The 18126-nt window shown below is 41.6% G+C and overlaps 1 protein-coding gene across 4 annotated transcripts in view; it reads left to right on the top strand.

Annotated features, from left to right (window-relative positions):
• The window catches only part of LOC132974482 (rho guanine nucleotide exchange factor 28-like), a 42309-nt gene that overhangs the window by 19439 nt on the left and 4744 nt on the right, over positions 1 to 18126 (top strand). For 2 of the 4 annotated variants that reach the window (XM_061038560.1, XM_061038562.1), the window contains 21 exons: positions 2632 to 2753; positions 2916 to 3298; positions 4101 to 4275; positions 5214 to 5325; positions 6537 to 6579; positions 7411 to 7500; positions 8121 to 8244; positions 9043 to 9187; positions 9458 to 9513; positions 12769 to 12826; positions 13388 to 13514; positions 14065 to 14195; positions 14302 to 14442; positions 15269 to 15519; positions 15637 to 15762; positions 15852 to 15969; positions 16396 to 16650; positions 16739 to 16815; positions 16910 to 17088; positions 17217 to 17314; positions 17425 to 17616. In XM_061038560.1, coding sequence (XP_060894543.1) covers positions 2632 to 2753; positions 2916 to 3298; positions 4101 to 4275; positions 5214 to 5325; positions 6537 to 6579; positions 7411 to 7500; positions 8121 to 8244; positions 9043 to 9187; positions 9458 to 9513; positions 12769 to 12826; positions 13388 to 13514; positions 14065 to 14195; positions 14302 to 14442; positions 15269 to 15519; positions 15637 to 15762; positions 15852 to 15969; positions 16396 to 16650; positions 16739 to 16815; positions 16910 to 17088; positions 17217 to 17314; positions 17425 to 17616 — 3003 coding nt within the window. The remainder of the gene's footprint in view (positions 1 to 2631; positions 2754 to 2915; positions 3299 to 4100; positions 4276 to 5213; positions 5326 to 6536; positions 6580 to 7410; positions 7501 to 8120; positions 8245 to 9042; positions 9188 to 9457; positions 9514 to 12768; positions 12827 to 13387; positions 13515 to 14064; positions 14196 to 14301; positions 14443 to 15268; positions 15520 to 15636; positions 15763 to 15851; positions 15970 to 16395; positions 16651 to 16738; positions 16816 to 16909; positions 17089 to 17216; positions 17315 to 17424; positions 17617 to 18126) is intronic. The other 2 variants (XM_061038561.1, XM_061038563.1) reach the window with 1 other exon arrangement.

Here is an 18126-nt window from a genome sequence, read left to right as displayed (position 1 = left end):
AGATATTAGCAGCTAATGTTGTTAGAAATTATTATTTTTTTCCATTGAAAGCTAACCGGTTCATTCATGTTCATAGCAAAACTTCAGATTTATAAAACAGTGAGATGCTGAACGTAACCACAATCTGTATCTGGGAGCGTATTTAAAGGCTCCACTGGACCACTGAGTGGGAGTGAGTAGATTTATGAGTAGTTGGGGGGGTAGGTAACTTGTAATTTGGTGATGTATTAGTCTGAGTCCAGTTGATGATAGATGTTTGACCTGGATGTATCATATGCTTAAAAGATCAAGTTAAAGAAAAGTTAGTGTAGGTTCCTCAAAGACCAAGGGTCTCTATAAGAGGGATTTTTTTGTAGATGTTTTTAGTGCTAATGTTCCAAACCCTAAAAAAAGAAATATTCTATGAAGAGACCAGAACATTCTCCATTGATTGCTAGACCAGAAGCCGTATAAATTAAGGAGTTTAAACGTTGCTCGGACAACATGCTGTTTTATGTTTCGTTGAAGTGATTTTGACAGCATTCAAATGTAGTCATCCACAAATAACTACACAGATTGCAGAAGTAACACACAGGCCTGTGGGGTGCCGTGATAGGACACAGTTAGAGAGAGAACACAAACATGTAATGTACCACAACCACTGGCGAAAACAAACCTCCATCTGGACATTGACGTAAATCTTGACACCCCAAGCCTTTGACTTTCACAGTTCACTCACAGTTCATTCTTGACTTTAAAACAGCAGTCAAGTTCTCACAAAACAGCCAGCAGAGTGCTAATTTATTCTGCATATTTATGTCATAAGTTAGGAACGGAACTTGCAGCTGATACTGCTTGCTGAACATTTGAACACAAACACAGCCATAGCTGTTAGCTAGCTTGTAGGTCCTGTACGTCACAGGACAAAAATCTATAGCATTACATTTCATGTTTCACTACAGAGTAAATTCTAAAACATCTCAATTAAAAACCTACAACACAACTTTTTTTTTTTAGAGGTGGCCATTGTTTATTTGACAGTTTGCACAAGAGAAATGAGATACAAATAAATTAAATGTCTTTATTGATTTCGCAGGAACTTTTAAAGAGTATCTCTTCTCAAGTTCCCTGAAGTAGCTGCATCAGTTGATCTTGAAATGTAAATGTTCAAATTTCTTTTACATAGTTTTTCTGTGTTGGATAACAGTTAGGTTTCAGAGTTTTGTTTTCACCTGGAAACAGCAGTTGACAAAGCATCAGGCGGATAGATCTGTTTTATACAAACAGATTTTTCTACATTTATTTTCAGTATTTATATTACTTATATACTTACTTATATTAAGCTCATGTTCAAATGTACATCATATTCTATTCAGTCGGTATCAAATGAGCATTTACTTTTACTGATTGGGTTAATTGTATGTGCTTATTTACACATGTATAGTACAAAGACACACAGTACTTACAAACTAAATCCTGCATCAGTAGGAAACAAGTTTTTTGGAGACCCCCCCCCCCCCCATGTGATTTTGATACATTGACATGTAAATGTTACTGAGATGGACTTTTTAATTTAAAGCTCCTTTGAGGAGTTTTAAGCTGGCTATGAAACAGACTACAATAACAACTGGTGTCTTTTTATGACCTGCAAGCAAACAGGACCGTTTGCATTAAGACTGACTCTGTTTATATAATCATTTTAAATGTCTAAACCTGCTGCTGCGAGTAGGTGTCAGAAGAGGGAATGTACGGCACTCTACATTTTCTACAGCAGAGATTGTATTTAAGCGATGTTTGTTGAAAATAGAGGAGGATGAGATTTTTCTCAACGTACACTTCTTTCACATGTTCAGGGAAAAAAATCCGCAAAGACGTGAGAGGTACCACTTTGTCCACAGGGGGCGCCAAAATCAACGCAAACCAAAAGTCCTTCACAGGAGCAGGGTAGCTTGTTTTAGCTTAGTATAACTGTTTATAGTTTACCATTATATTGCATCAAATTATGAAAAGAAGCTTCAGAGAGACTTGCATAATTGCTCACTGGTTGATGTAAGTCTTGCTGAAAGTAAAGTTTTTTTTTTACCTGTGTTGGTGCGTATCTGTAGGTGGTTTTCTTACCCAATTACTTTCTACAAAGCTGTGTTGTGGAGAGGCTGTGTTTTTGTACAGAGCAACATCCCAGAGGGAGCTGTGTGTGTGTGTGTGTGTTTGGAGAGCAGGACTGTTTTCTCCTGTTTTAACAGCACAACCAGGCTGCTGCTCACAGTAACTCTACTGTGTGGAAAGCGTTTCTCTCAATGCCACTGTGTGCTCACCGGGAGTGATTTCCACTCACCCTCTGCACTGAAGGCAGGGTGGGGATAAAAACATGCCTACAGATGCCCGCTCACAGCTCCATGCACACCAATTCACGTGTGTGTGCAAAGAGCCATTCAGACAGACACACACACACACACACACACACACACACTCATACAGAGACTCTTGGTCCTGAACAATGACATGCAACTGCCCAGGATGTGTACGTCACTTCCCTTGTTTGTGAGAAGTTATTTGGTGTTGCTGTAGAAACCAAATGTAATATTGAAAAATCCACTCTCTGCCCATGCTTCCCACCCCCATCCCCCAAACTCTCTCTCTCTCTTTCTGTAGAGAAAAGCCAGTCCATAGGGGAGAGCCAGGCCTCGTCCCCGACTCTGGCTGCTGCTTCCAGACTGTCAGCGATGATACACGGCAAAGACCAAGTGTTTGCCAACACCATGCTGGCGGACCAGGTGAGTGTTCCAGTTTCTTTTTTTGTGCTGTGTTAGTCGAAATACAAGTTGAGAATCAGTTTAGTAGTTGAGTACTTGTAAAATGTTCCTTTACTGGAGCTTAAACCAGTCATTGGATTGATTCCTTATGCTTTCCTTTACTTTCTGACTTTTCTCCTCCAGCTTGGTGACGCTGACATTAAGTACCTCTCTCCAGGGGAGGAGGAGGTCAGTCCTGTGTCCCACATTGGCAGCCCACGCTTGCACTCCTTCTCCATGACTCCCTGTGACTCAGGGAACTGCTCCCAGAATCGGCACTCATCCTCATCCCATAATGAGGAGAGGAGAATCCCAGGTCCTGGCCTGGAGAATCACAGAGAGCCATCCCCTCGCGTCTCGCCTCCCTCTCCCTTTGTTTCTTCCCCGTCTTTTCCTTCCTCTCCGCTGGCGTCCCCCTTTCGTTTTTTCGAGGGAGCACTTAGGCGTCAGACGCATTCGTGCCTGCCAGTTTCTCCTGCTTTTAATCGCAGAGGATGCAGCTTGACAGAGGCGAGTCGGGGCCTGAGGTAGGAGCTCAATTTCAGTTGTGATCAAATAAAAAGTTCAAAGTAAAGCGTTATTTTTTAATTTCTGATTCTTTTATGTGACTGACTAAGAACTTGTTAAATGTCTCTATATTAAGATGAGACAAACCAATACGTATTGTCATTTTGTTTTAAAGAACTAGAATCATTTTCATGTTACTAACACAAAGTAGAACAGCCAGGTATCATCGGCTTGGCCGAACAATGGCCGAGTTTGAGTAAAAGCACTTCTGACATTTTGTGCAGTGATAGTCCTTGAAGGTGTGAAAAAAAGTGACAGGAAGTCTCAACACAATTGAGCTGTTTGTGTTTTGAAGCTGCTGAACATTCCTTCCAGTTTCCTCACTGCTGTAAGAATTTGTCTTTGCCGGCAAATGCTTCACTGTGCAAACCTAAGTATAGACGGTATGACTGTCTAGCACTGTCTTGCTTATCTGTGCTAAACTGAAGTTGGGCTAAACTGAAGTTGGGCACGGAGTCAGAGCATTATCTTGTGGCGTGTCTGCGAGTAAAATTTAAATCTGGACTCATCCCGATCAGATTATAGAGCAGTTGAATGCAGCATGATCTTTATTAATCGTGTATGGTTTAAAGATATCTGAATGTGTTAAAAACAGGATTCTGAACACACTGTTTATGTCTGAAACAGCACGAGACCTTTAGCAGTCAGCAAGACCTGTAGAGCGTTTTGTTTGCTCCAGGTCTAATTTCAGTATGTAGATTGAAGAAGCGGCGATTGCTCTCTGAATTTAAGAGCTTGTGTCTGTGTTTGTGTTTTTAAAAGTCCTAGTCTTGAGTGTGACAGTGGAGAAGAGGACATATTGGGGCATTCCTACCCCTGTTCATCTTTAAAGCAGCAGTCCATCTTGCGATCCAGCTCGGGAGAGGAGAGGGACTCGTTCGACACCTCACCAGACCTAAACTGCACACTCTCTGACAGCACACACAAGGCCACCAAGGTACACACTCTCGAAACATGTGCATAAGATGTCTAGAACGTTGTTTTTTTCTTCATGCATGTGGAATCCTGTGTGCCATTAGATGATGTGTTCCCTTGTGTCTTAATGACAGATTTCCCCTTTCCCTAGACAATTCAAAGTTTTGTTGTAGCAGATTGTAAAATGTATTTTGTATGTATGGATTTTGTAAAATGATGATGTTGCTTGAAAGGCAACAACTTTTCAACATCAGTCTTCAGTTGACTTATAAGTAGTATCTTATAGTTAAAATGCATCACAAGCACAACAACGTTAAGGTTAAGGACTGTAGCCGACAAAGCCTGCCTCACAACTGTTTGTAAGGATTATTAGCCCAGACTTTCAGCAACTCAAAGATGTTAAAGAAAGATAAATGGAGTGGCTCTGTTATATGGATCCATACATTTTAGTCATTCTGTATCCTGTGGTTAAGAGTCATTTCCAGCTAGATCTTGACTTAATCATTTGGCCAGAGGCATGATGGCATGTCGTGGTCTGGCCTATCACAGTGACCAGCCTATTGTTTCTGTTTTCTACATCGCCAAAATATTATCCCGTTACCATGACAAAACAAACTGTGGTGTGTTGAGATAATGAGATGTATCTGTTATAATGTAAAAACCAGCTTTGTTATCCCAAGATAAGGAGAAAAATAAGCGGCGAGCTCAAGAAAACAAGCAGCAGTGACTTGTTATCACAGGAAAACAGAGTCAGTGAAATGAATGGATGCATATCATCCACTGAGGGTTTCTGTACTGTCAGCCCTGCAGCATTCATAGGATCGGATAGTACTTTATTGATCCCCCGAGGGGAAATTCGGGAATTCTTACTATCGTCTGTGTTCCCAGGTTAGAAAAAATTGACTTTCTGCTCAATGCTCTGCCTGATCTGTTATTTTTTATATCTGTTCTCTCATTCAGAACACGGATGAAGCCGAGGTTCGTCTGCGCTCCTACTCCTACTCCTCCCCCAAGGCGAAGCCGTCACGGCCGCTGCTAAACCGAGACGCAACCATCACTGACCTGGCAGAAGGTGGGTGAACTTTGACCCCTTTGCCCTGTGACCTTTCTGTTCCAGGAACCAGCTGAATGGACACATGTCTTACAGAGGGAGGACCACAGAGGTGTCATATTTCAGCGGAACCTCAATAAAGTATATGTGTGCTTAGACTCAGCTTCACCACTCCTGTGTGTTTATAAGTACGTGGGAGTGCACACCATTAAGGCCATGCTCTGTCCTGTGTAGATGGAGCAATCAGCAGCAGCGGTCGTTCTCTACTTCAAGCGTTATCTCTCTCTAAATCCCTATCTCGCCTCAACCAAGTTAGTAAGTATGTTGACAGCGTCGAACAGCGAATGAAATGCTGCAGGTTGGCCTCTGGTAAACCATAGGATAAGCTGCTGATAATCCAAAGCTGCAGCTATTAAAAACGGGTTTGATTCAAAAGTATTTTTTATACAAAAATGAGAAATTAGTGAAAACGTCTTGGGCAAGAGGGAGAAACCAAATGATTGTGCTGCATGTTTCCATGTGGAATGACTTTCCCAGATGATAATCTTGCTTTACAATGGTGTTTCTCACTGTGGCCCAAATTGTGCAGCCTCATATATGTGTTTTGTTTTTGGTGGTGAGTGCAGCACTTAAAAATGCAAAGCTTAAACTACTGTGTCGTAGGAGAAGATAATTGTTATTATTATTTTGGATCGCTGCAAGATCAAAAGTGGAGCTTGATGTCATCACTTCGTCTTTCTTCTCAGTAAAATAGAAAACAATAGTCGCCAAACTCAACTCCGCACAGATTTATATAATGACTGACAAGCAGGGGTCTGCATTGTTACCATTGTGTATTTTTAATATCCCAGGGCTTTGGAAAAATACTCTCTACTTAACTCCTGTAGATCATCTGAAGGAGGAGTGGTTTCTGCTCGGAGGGCTCTGCTTTGCTTCCATTTGGGTGCATACTCAGTTTCCCTCTTGGTTTGGATTTTCCATCTTTGGTGTCTTTTTCTGGTTTTTCAAAACAAAGCTCTCATGCCTTGTTTGTTCTTTCTCTGCGAGGGGTTTGCTGGATCTTGATTGTTTCAGGGATTCTTCAATTTGTTTCTAACTTAATTTTGATTGTGGATGGTGCTTTTTTATTTTTATTCATTTGGCTGATTCACTTAGAACTGTAATGGTTGCAGATTTATTGGCTTGTCATTTTGGTTTAGTCATTTTCCTGTGTTTGTTGTTCTACCTTACAGAGTCGAGAGCATTCAGCCCGAGTGACACTCCCAAAGAAAAGAGGTAAACCTGTGTGTGATATCATGAGCTCAGCAATGCGCTCATCTGTGCTTAACAATGATGGTCACATGCACCACCACCCCTCCCCCCCTTTCTTTTTTAGGCATCAGCTTAGAGTGGCCTATATGTGTGTATTTGTGCTTTTACATGTCTATTTCCAGTATTAAACTTGTGGTCAGAGTGTGCAGGATGTGACATACTTCCTGTTTCAAGACCAGAACACTCTCCGATTGCAACCTCAAAATAAACCCTGAGTAAACAATTAACCCCAAGGCTTTCCTGAACTTCAGACCTGAAAAACATCTCTTCAATTCTAGACCACATCAGTTATACTGACAACATTTAGTTTTATCTTCTCTCATTGTAGATTTGGCTTCTTCTGCACTGATTTAACATGTGCTTTATAATATTACCATGTGACAAAATGAGCTTTTTTCATTTCATAGAGGACACATTTCCATTTCATCATTTTACTCATCTCATTCGTTTATAATGCACTAACATATTTTGTTTGCTAATGACCATGCATCGCTAACAGAAGAGACAATAATATTATCTTATTAGATCATTAGATTATACTGTATAATTATAATACATCATATTGATACTACATTATTCACAACAACATGATGAAATTAACCAACCGTCTTTGTTGTTAAAAAGTTAGTATCAATCTTACAAAAATTGTGGATGCAGCCCCCTGCCTTGGCTAATCTATTGTTTACTAAAGAGAGATTGTAGATCTGAATCGTAGATGTCACACCGATTGATAACAGTTTCCTGATGAGCCGACAAACACAGCAACCTGGTCTGAGGTGTGTTATATCCATGCAGGGTTTTGGGTTTCCGTAAGCGGGCCCAGTCAGCAGAGGAGGAGAGCAGCGCTTCACTCCAACATCTCACCCTCACAGAGTTCCTCAAAGAGTATGTTTTCACCCAGATGTCATCACAGCCATGCATGTGTGGCTTAACTCATTCTAACCCCGTCGTACAACCATCCCCGACTCATCCATTAACGACTTGGATTCTTTGCAGCTGTGATAAGTGAATCCTCAGAAGTAGATATAACATCTTATATCCTATAAACATCTTTATGTTGGGTCGTAGTGTTGGTCTGATGTGATTTTGCATGTTTGTCTTCTTAACCTTCTGTCATTGTTGCCTTTCACATAGAATGTCCAGTATTACTACTAGCATAAGTATCTGTCAAATGTTGACACATCATTATTTGCATCTTGTCAAGGTCATACTATAAATAGCATCTACTAGTGCATAATGACTTCCAAGCATGCCAAGCATGTTGTTAAGAGTAATAGTCTGCGGACCAGGGGGTCCTGGAAGACTGTCTGGACATTCTTTCATTCCAGCATGACACAAATATTCCTGAGAGTTTTGCCCTTCTTTCTGTATATTATAAAGTACTGAAGTAGTTATTAGTTTTATAACGACTGTGCATGTTAGGATTGAATGTGTCAGTCTTCCACAGGCTTAAACGATGAAGGACATATTGATGATTGCTGACTGAAATGTTCACACTGACACAGGATTGAGGACGAGGAGTGGGATAAATACATAATCCCGTCGAAGGTCGAGTCAGAGAAGTACAAAGTCAGCCGGACCTTCAGCTTCCTAAAGAGCAGAATGTCGAGCACACGTAACAAGACCAAGGTGAGGCAACACAATCGACTGTGCTTCAGTGGAATACACGATTCCTGTTGGCTAAGATTTTACCTACATGTTAAGGAAACATGACTAAGAAATGTATGCACCCAAACCCTAAAAAAAAGTCAAATTTGAAGTCCTCCTAAAGAAAGGCAGTAAAAACTTTACTACCTCTCAAAGCGACTGGGTCAGAATTCCTGTGCTGGGGACCCTTTGTCTGTGTGCACTGCCTTTATTTGGTGAGGGAGAAAATTCCCTCTCTTTCATGTCTTAGCAACGCAACCTGCTGAAAATATCCTCTTACATAATACGCATGTAAACCCCCCCCCCCCCCCCCCCCCCACACACACACACAGTGTGAGGACCCAAAACACATTCCATAGTATATTTTACATTTTATAGACACGTGTGCATGTGCTAAAGAACATGTTTTCATGTATGTTCAGACACGAGATCCACATGAACCGTCCAAAAACAAACACACACTCTTAGACTTCCTTGTAAAGTTGGATATGAAAATAAACACAGAACTATCACACACGTACACAGAGGAATCCCCCCTAATGCCCCCCTGAGGATAAAGCACCACAACAGCAGCCAGTCCCCGCGGACCTTAGCAAAGTAAACAGAAAGGCTCGCTGCAGAGAGGCCCCTTTATCTCAGCTAACTCCACTTTAACAGGTGTGTTTTACCCTCTATCCTACTGCCGCACACAGTTATTTCTTCTTTGGTGTTTTATGTGATATTGTCTGCAGTAAAAGTCTGCTAACTGAGAAAGTTTAAAAATTATGACTTGGCTTTCAGGTGAAGGGAAAAGAGGTGAAGGAGGGAAAGGAGAAGTCTGGAGCCTCTAATGGACACCAGTTTGTGCCTGTGTCTCCATCTGGCCCTGCTCTCTGTGTGGCCTGTGATAAGTCTGTTTCTGGGAAGGAGCTGTTGCACTGCTCCAGTAAGTACTATACTGTCAGTGATGTTATTTTATGTGTGTGGTGGCTGAACTGTTTAGGGTTTGTGTAAATCTCATTGCACGTGTTGCCTTGATGTTTTGTTTAGCAGTAGACATGAAGTTGGTTTTCTTCCTCCCACAAAGCCAGCATGAATCCTGAGCAGCACGGCAGTTTGACAGCAATCTGGACGTCGAATCCAGAAATGTGGTTATTGTGTTTATTTTCAGTCAAGTGATGGAATTAACCGAGATTTCACGTGTCTATGTTTGCAGACTGTTTCCTTAACGTCCATAAAAACTGTCGAGAGTCCGCTGCAGCTTGCGGGAAGGTAAGAACCAATATCACCCGCTTCATTGACCTCACACCAACAAGCAAGAATACTGAATGATTTCAGTCAAAGTTGAAACGGACAAATCACTCCACAAACATTAAAAAAACAGAGGTTTGTGACAATCTCTACTGCATGGGAACACTTTGTTTGATCTGTTTCTCATTATGCTGCGGATTACAACCAGATGCTCCCACTGTGTTGTGATTTGTAAGATATTTACAAGGGTTGAGTGTTAAATGTTGCAGCATTTCGTAAGTCAAACTATCTCTTAAAAGGTGCACTCAATTAAATATGGACACGGAGAAAAGTTTGCTTGTCATCTGTAGAGCTACTCTGTCCGTGAGAATATAACTGAAAGTATCATTACTGTTTTGACATTTACGACAGAGGTACTTCCACAGAAACATTGGGGGAATATAGGGGAAAATACAGAATCACCATTGTTTGAATGTGATATTTTCCAGGGACTCTTTAATTATTTAAAACTCCATCCACGCATACCACTTAACTACCTCAATTATTTTTAATTATTTTAATTGTACATACTTTATTAATCCCAAAAGGAAATTCTGGTGTCACACTCTGTTACTGACACACATAGGCCCGAAATACACACATGCACAAACAGGATCGGTGCCTTGCCTAAAGGCACCTTGGCAGTACTCGGAAGTGACCTGGCACCTCTAAAGCTACCAGACCAACTTCCATATTTTCGTCCGCTCTGGGACTTGAACTGGTGACCTTCCGGCTCCCAACCCGAGTCTATACTGGCCTCACTGAATTTCCTCATTCAGTTATCCAGCAAGATAAACACGTCACACAGTAACTCTCGGGACCACGGCGTGATGTTGAGATTCTTTACTTATGAGCAGTGTGAAACTGAAAAGTACTTGTAAATATCACTTGTTGTACATAACTCCAGTATTACATAATCAAACCTACATACATGTCAATATGCATGCTGGAACGCATGTATGCCTATGAAACTGAGGCTAGCTTAGTCTTCACAACAAATTTCTCATCACATCCATTATTAACATAAATCTTACAAAAGAATGAGCTTATATCAAAGATAAACTATATTGTAATATGCAAACTTACAGGTAATGCCTTCTCAAGGGCTATGAAAGAAGGATGGCAAAGGATGAGCAGACATCTGGGCCCTTTCCGAATAGCCACAGTTCAGTAGGCAGTACGTACTTTTCAGTATGGAGTTTCAGTATACTGAACTCTCGTGGTCATTCAGTATGCATTTTTTGGGTCCACCTCAGTATACTGAACATTTCAGTATGGATACTAACTTCCGGGTTTCATGCAGTATGGATCGGATGCGTGCTTTCAGGAAATGAATTGTATTTTACCACCCACAATGCTGTGTGAAATTAAACGTAAATCGTCACTTCAGGTGCGCCTCCAAATAAAAACAAACGAACATGAATTAATTTAATCTTAATTTAAAGTCCCGACTGAAATCGCTACTTTTAGTTAACAACAAAAAAATTAACAAATGTCTGCATTATTATAAAACCTTTCCCCTCTATTTAAATAATGATTTAACTATTTAAATGTGTCTTTATTGGTTTATTTTATTTTATATTCTGTATATTACTGTCTTTCATTTGTACTTTCCTTTATGTACTGTATGTTATTTAGTTATTTAATCTGTCTTTTACTTGTGATATTGTTTTTTCTTTACCTGACTGTATATGCGCATTACTCTTGAATAAAGTTAAACAAAAAAAACGGGTGAATGCGGCCAGTTCAGGTAACGTAAATGACGCCCCTTCTTTACTGAATGAATCAGATGAAGTAGGAACAAATATCTGCCTACTGTGTGCGCCTACTTAATAGTAGGTACTAAACAGTATACAGCACGGATAGTAGGTACTGTCTACTGTCTACTGACAGATTGAGTAGGTACTTGGCAATTCGGATGCAGCCCAGCTCCACTGTAGCACACATGCCATTTTTAGGTTAACTACCTGTCACACAGGAGCTAGAAAGTCAATGCCAAAACACTGAACTATGATAGACGACCAACAGGAGTCGCCAAAAAACCACTGAATAACTGGCAGGTCCAGAACAGAGTCCCTACAGACTGAGCCCCCAAAATGATTTACAATAATTCTCGTTAAAGGTGCCTTGTGGAGTTTTCTTGTACATACAAAAGTTATGTTTGCATTCAGTGATTCTCATTAAAACATATAATGTTAGTCCTTGACATCCAAAAACAAGTATCTTCATACTCATGTTGTCACCATACTGCTGGTTTGAATATTTCTAATTATGCACTGACTGTTTACATAAATGTTTACCAGCTTGTCGTCTTTCTAGCTGCCTTTTTTGATCACTTTTCAACGTTTCTTTTGTAAATGCCACGAACTAGCATCAAACCTCAATACGCAAACTTACCTATATGCCCATGCACCTTTTGCACAGGCATAACGCATACCATGTTAGACAGGGACAAACTTAGCACTGCATAGCACCTTTCAAAAACACCACGTGTTGCCTTTTAAAGTACACAATCAACTCTTACTGAACTGAAATGTTAGGGTGCACTCACACTAGGCAAGCGGTCCTGGATTCAACGGTACACTTCCATGGCGCTGGCACAGTTGGAAGAGGTGTATAAACATGCACGGTACAGGAACCTGCACCTAGTGTAAGCATGTCCCTGAAATCACTCCCTGCAATTGCAATGCTACCGATTACTTTCACAAATGAAGCTCTCTGCTAGACATTATCGATCCAATTAGTTTAAATATCATATTGGGGATTAGTTAAAAGCCTTCTAAGGGAATGTAAAAAATGTGTTACCGCCACTTGAGCATGTCCTGTGGAGTGAAACGCAAGCTGTGTGGCGGCATCAGCCACATCTCAAATCCTGATTTTATTGCTGGTCTTTCCCTATGATATTCTCTGTTTCCTGTCACACTCTGCTGTGCTGTCTAATAAAGGCAACACAGCTACATGCCAAAACAAAGAAATAAAGCGGCTATCGAAGAGAGACAGGCTGAGAGCAACAGGATATAGCATGGAGAGTCAAATTCCAACATCTAGCAAAGGAGCTCATGGACCGTGTTGAACATCACTCATTGAACATGTTCATAACAAAGGGTCTAAGGGGGTCTCTTTAATGTTTTCCTCTGGGCATAAATTGTCTCTAGTATTGACTGTAGGTTGTACTCCCAGCACAAGAACGCTATGATTTACAGCTGTTGATCGTAATATGATTATGTCTCTTCTCAGAAGCAGCAGGAGAGGAATGCAGTGCTGATGAAAAGCAAGACTTTGTCTCTCCCACAGAGTGAGTCAGAAATTACGGCATGCCCCCCCCCTCCCGTGCCGTCCTCCCTCTGTTGTCTATTAATTAACTTTTTACCTGTCCTCCTTTCTTCTCCGGTAGTAGATTGTGAAGGCCTCAGCACCTTACCCCCACTGTCCCCTCTTTCATGTTTTTCTTTCCCTGGTTAAGTTAAATTTTAATCCTTCTCAGTGGGGGATCTGGCCTGGATTGTATTTATGCGTGTTGTGGTTGTGCCTGAGTGCAAATTCTGAGTGTTTATCTCACAGTTTGTCATTTTTCTTTTCAATGTGAAACTTTGAAGGTGTCAAGGTCAACACGATCGGCTTAAATTACTACAACACATTGTCACATTTGTAGGCAACACACCCAGTTAAAGACTGACAAAAAAAAAACAGACCACCTCATAGCTTTATAATCCAGTTAGTGTTTCATTCAGTGACTACACGGACATACAAATGAAGCATTTCAACACAAAACAGACATTTGAAGTATTTGTTTGTAGGATTGGTAAGACGCCAAGAAGTGACTGAATCCTTCTCCTGCTCTTTGTCCTTGTTCCAGACTCTGTGAAAGACAATACTTCCACCTCCATTTTCTCCTCTTCCTCTACACTTCCTACAATGACCAAAGAGAAGAGAGACCCCACCGCCCCCCTCTCCAAAAGCCTCTCCATCTCTATAGACAGCAGGTACTTTTAAAACTATTTACTTCTACTATACATCACCCAATGGAACAGAATGATATTAATCAGAGTTTTTACATATGATACATAATATGGGGCGGCAGTAGCTCAGTCTGTAGGGACTTGGGTTGGGAATCGGAGGGTCACCGGTTCAAGTCCCGGCACGGACCAAGTCCGGAAGTTGGTCTGGTAGCTGGAGAGGTGCCAGTCCACTTCCTGAGCACTGCAGAGGCGCCCTTGAGCAAGGCACCGAACCCCAAAACTGCTCTGGAGCACTTGTTGTGGGCAGTCCCCTCACTCCATTAGTGCATGTCCATAGGATCCTGTTTGTGCATGTGTGTGTATTTCGACCTATGTTTGTGTTCATGTTCATTAGACAGAGTGTAAAATTGAAGGATCACTTATTATTATTAACACTATAATTACAAACGCTTGCCTTGAGGTGGTACTACACCACAAAACTGGTAAATTAATTTAGATTTCTGTATCTCTGCATTTTGTGGGGAACAATAACTACCTACAAATTACGGTCTTAATTTCTTTATTTTCTGTACAGGCGGATCAGTGATGCAGCAGCTCAGGACACTGAGTGCAGTGTGACAGTTTGCTCTAACAGCTCATTATCTGATGAGGGAACTCCGGTCACGGCGACCGCCCCGTCAACTGAGCCACCAATCACCACACAGGGTGAGGAAGACAAACGTACACTATAACCAGCCATACCTATGACATTCAACATATACTGCTGGGTGGATATGATTAAGACAAAAGCTGAGGTTTCTTTATGCTGCAGATGCTGTTGATGCCTCACTACTGAGTGACCTGTCTGCTGACCTGCTGGGACTTGAGGTTGAGTCGTGGAGTCTGGCCGTCAGTCCGGAGTTTTGCAGGCTTCACGACAGACGAACCATCAAACGGCAGGATGTTATTTATGGTGGGAGGATTCTTCTTTATCCAGTGTTATTTATGAACAATATGCATGATGATAACCTGTCGAGACCCCGACAAAACTCTCTGTCGAGACCTCCCCCACAGTTTTGGAGTTTTTTTAGTGGAAGTTTTAAAGGTGCAGTTATAAGCCATTATTACATTAGTTTCACTTGTTTTCAGCAGAACATCACTTTTAAATTGCTCTCACACATACACAAAACTCCTGAAATGTCATGTGACAGAAAAGACAGCCACATTCTTCTACCTGTCTTTCACCGTGCCTTTCTCCTTCAAGCCCCCAAGTAATGTTGTTTTTTTTTTTGTGCATGAGGTCGGGATGAGCTAATTTGAGAAAGCAGCAGGATATATTCAGGGAAATTCACCACGAACAAGTGGGAATGGGTGATTACGTTTGTATCAAGTTACTGGCACGGGACTGGCATATGTCCTGTGAGATCTCCGTGCACATAATGAAACTGTTAACCAGTATGTTCTTCCTGGCTCTTTTTGTTGATATGGTGAATATGACGAACTATGAGTTTCTCTAGGATGAAGGAAATTGTCATAATAGTGTCTGAGAGTCACTCCACACCCCCTTGTCTGACAGGTTCATAGGCGAACAACCAACTCAGGAGATATCAGGAGAAATCCTGCCTGAACTTTTCTAGACATTTTCATGTGTATATTCAAAAACGCCTAAAGCAATCCCATTTTCCCCTGAGATTTCTCCAGTTAGTGAGATCATTTCATGCCCTGAGAGATCTGTGTCCAACTCAGCATCTGATTTGCACCTGTAAACATCCACATCCACTTTCTCTGACCCATCATAGAGCTTATGCAAACAGAGCTGCACCACATCCAAACCCTGACGGTCATGTCTGAGGTGTTCAGGAGGGGCATGCTGGAGGAGCTGCAGCTCGATCTGGACTGTGTGGCACGGATCTTCCCCTGCTTGGACCCCCTGCTGCTCTTTCACAGAAACCTCTTTGGTGCACTGCAGGAGTGCAGACAGACTGCAACCCAACCTGAGAACCCCCGAAATTACCTCATCCATCACATTGGAAGTGTGCTGCTTCAGCAGGTTGGTGAAGACAGATTTAAGGGACTAAACACACACAGATATATGTTTATATTTTGTCAAACACACACATTAACGAGTCTCTAATCTGTAATTCCTCTTTAATGGCCTCTTTCTTAGTTCGCTGATGAAAATGCAGAGAAGATGAAGCAGGTGTACGGCGAGTTCTGCAGCCATCACACCGAGGCCGTCAATGTTTTCAAAGAACTGCAGCAACAAAATAAAAAATTCCAAAACTTTGTCAAAGTAAGCTCCTGTCCACAGACTTCTTGGGCTATTGATTAACATAAAAAACAATTTGATTCTCATTTTGGTGTTGGTTTCTCTGCTCACAGCAACAGAGCAATAACTCTCTGGTCAGACGGAGAGGGGTCCCAGAATTCATCCTGCTGGTCACTCAGCGCATCACCAAGTACCCAGTGCTGTTGGAGAGGATATTACATTACACTCAGGGTATGTTCTCTCTATCTTATAACAATACTGCAACAGGTTGCTTTGTGTACGCTTTTCCTTAAATTTAATATATACATTTTCCAAAATGATTAGATTTTTTTTTACTACCAGCTCTGTCTGACTGACAAACAATGTTTGTATGGGGTATAATGGTACGGTGGTGCAGTGGTTAGCGCTGTCGTCTCAAAGTCCAAAGACATGCTCGTTAGGGTAATTGGTGACTCTAAAATTGCCCATGGGTGTGAATGCTTGTCTGTCTCTTTATGTCAGCCCTGTGATTGACTGGCAGCCAGTCTAAGGTACCCCGCCTCTCAAAGACAGTTGGTATTGGCTCCAGCCCTCCAAGACCCCTAGCGGGGTAATCCATAAAGATAATGTATGAATAATGGTATCTTAACGTCACGTTTCTTTTACCTCCCCCCACAGAGGGAGGTCAGGAGTACTCGGATCTGTCCCGAGCTCTGGCCCAGATCCGAGATGTGATCGCTGCAGTGGACCTGACTGTAAATAAGTACGAGAGGTGTCAGGAGCTGCAGGAAGTGCTGGCCCGGCTGGAGAACAAGAGCTTTGCCAAGCTGAAGAATGGCAAGGTTTTCCGCAAGCAGGACCTCCTTTTCAAAAACAGGGATCTGCAGTATAAAGGGCTCGTCTACTGGAAGACTGCCACAGGACGTCTAAAAGGTGTCTATAAATAATATTCAGTCCCACAAGATATTTTAAATGTAACAAAGAGCCAGCCTCATTTTATTTTCTCCTCTCTCATTTTCAGATACTTTGGCTCTTCTGCTCACAGATGTTTTAGTCTTCGTACAAGAAAAAGATCAGCGCTTTATATTTGCTGCTGTGGTAAGAGAGACTTGACCTCTGAAATCAAAGATAGCTTGTTGTCTATTTCTGTCTATCCTTTGACCCATCTTTTTGTGCTTTCTTGTTCTCACAGGACCAGAAGCCTCCTGTGATCCCTCTGCAGAAGCTCATTGTTAGAGAAGTAGCCAATCATGAGAGAGGGATGTTCCTAATCTCTGCCTCCTCAGCTGGACCAGAGATGTATGAAGTTCACACTACCACCAAAGACGAGAGGAATGCATGGATGAGACAAATACGACAAGCTGTTGAGAGGTGTGTGTTTGCATGTGTGTGACATCAAATCTGTGGTGTGTTTCTGTGCATGTTATTTAAATGCGTGTGCGCCTGGTTAATGTGTGTTACTATATTTGTGAGTTACTCATTTTCTGACCCACTTGCAGTTGTCCTGAAGAAGAGGAAGAGGAGGAAAGAACCGCCGAACTAGAGGAGGCCAAGAAAGCGGCAGAGGTGAGAGCTCAGAAGATCACCAAGTTCCAAGGTAAGAAAACATTTGTGTGCTGACATGCAAATCTAAATCTGTTCCTTGAAGCTTTGCTCTATGTTAGAGCCAGAAACAACAGCAGGTCGTTTTGTTGTGTGTTTCTGCAGAGACTCTGTTGGGTCAGGACCAGCGAATCTGCAACAGCCTGGAGGAGAAGTTACAGCTTTATGCTGAGCTCACGGAGTTAACCGTGCGATCACCAGAAGCTGTACAACATCGCCATCTGCTGGTGGAACCAGAAACGGACAGCGAGACGCCGAGACAGGCCTCGTCTCTACTCACAGCTGCCCTCAGAGAAGGTGAACGATAAAAATCTTATCTGTGGCAACTTAATGATGCTGCATTAAGTTTGAGAACATATTCTCATGTCTAATTTTTGGCACAGCCTTTTAACTATATCTTAGCATTATGAAATATGAACATGAATTCATCCTTCTGACACGTTTTTCAGTCATCATCCCTTTAAAATGTATTTCCACACTGGCATATAAATTTTGAAAGTCTTTACGTTGAATCAGATCTATTTATGACGAGAGCCTGGATAAGATTATGGTAAACACAGTTTCACACACTTCATCTAGTACTGTCCTTCTGTACACGCAGGGGCTTAACCCTTACTGAAACAATTGCCTTCATTAACCTATAAGCACATTTCAGCCTTTGTTTATAGCAATGGAACACAAAAACTGTTATAAAAATGAAGCTGTTTAGAAAATGTTTTATAATCTTCTTCATTCTGTTCAGTTTTTCTTCATCCACGGCAGCAAAAGCACATCTCTGATTATACTAATATGACACATACCAAGGAA

This window comes from Labrus mixtus, chromosome 5 (genome assembly GCF_963584025.1).
Source record: "Labrus mixtus chromosome 5, fLabMix1.1, whole genome shotgun sequence".
Classification (NCBI taxonomy): Eukaryota; Metazoa; Chordata; class Actinopteri; order Labriformes; family Labridae; genus Labrus; species Labrus mixtus.
The sequence above is the reverse complement of the archived record's forward strand: the minus strand, read 5'-3'. Positions and strand labels throughout refer to the sequence as shown.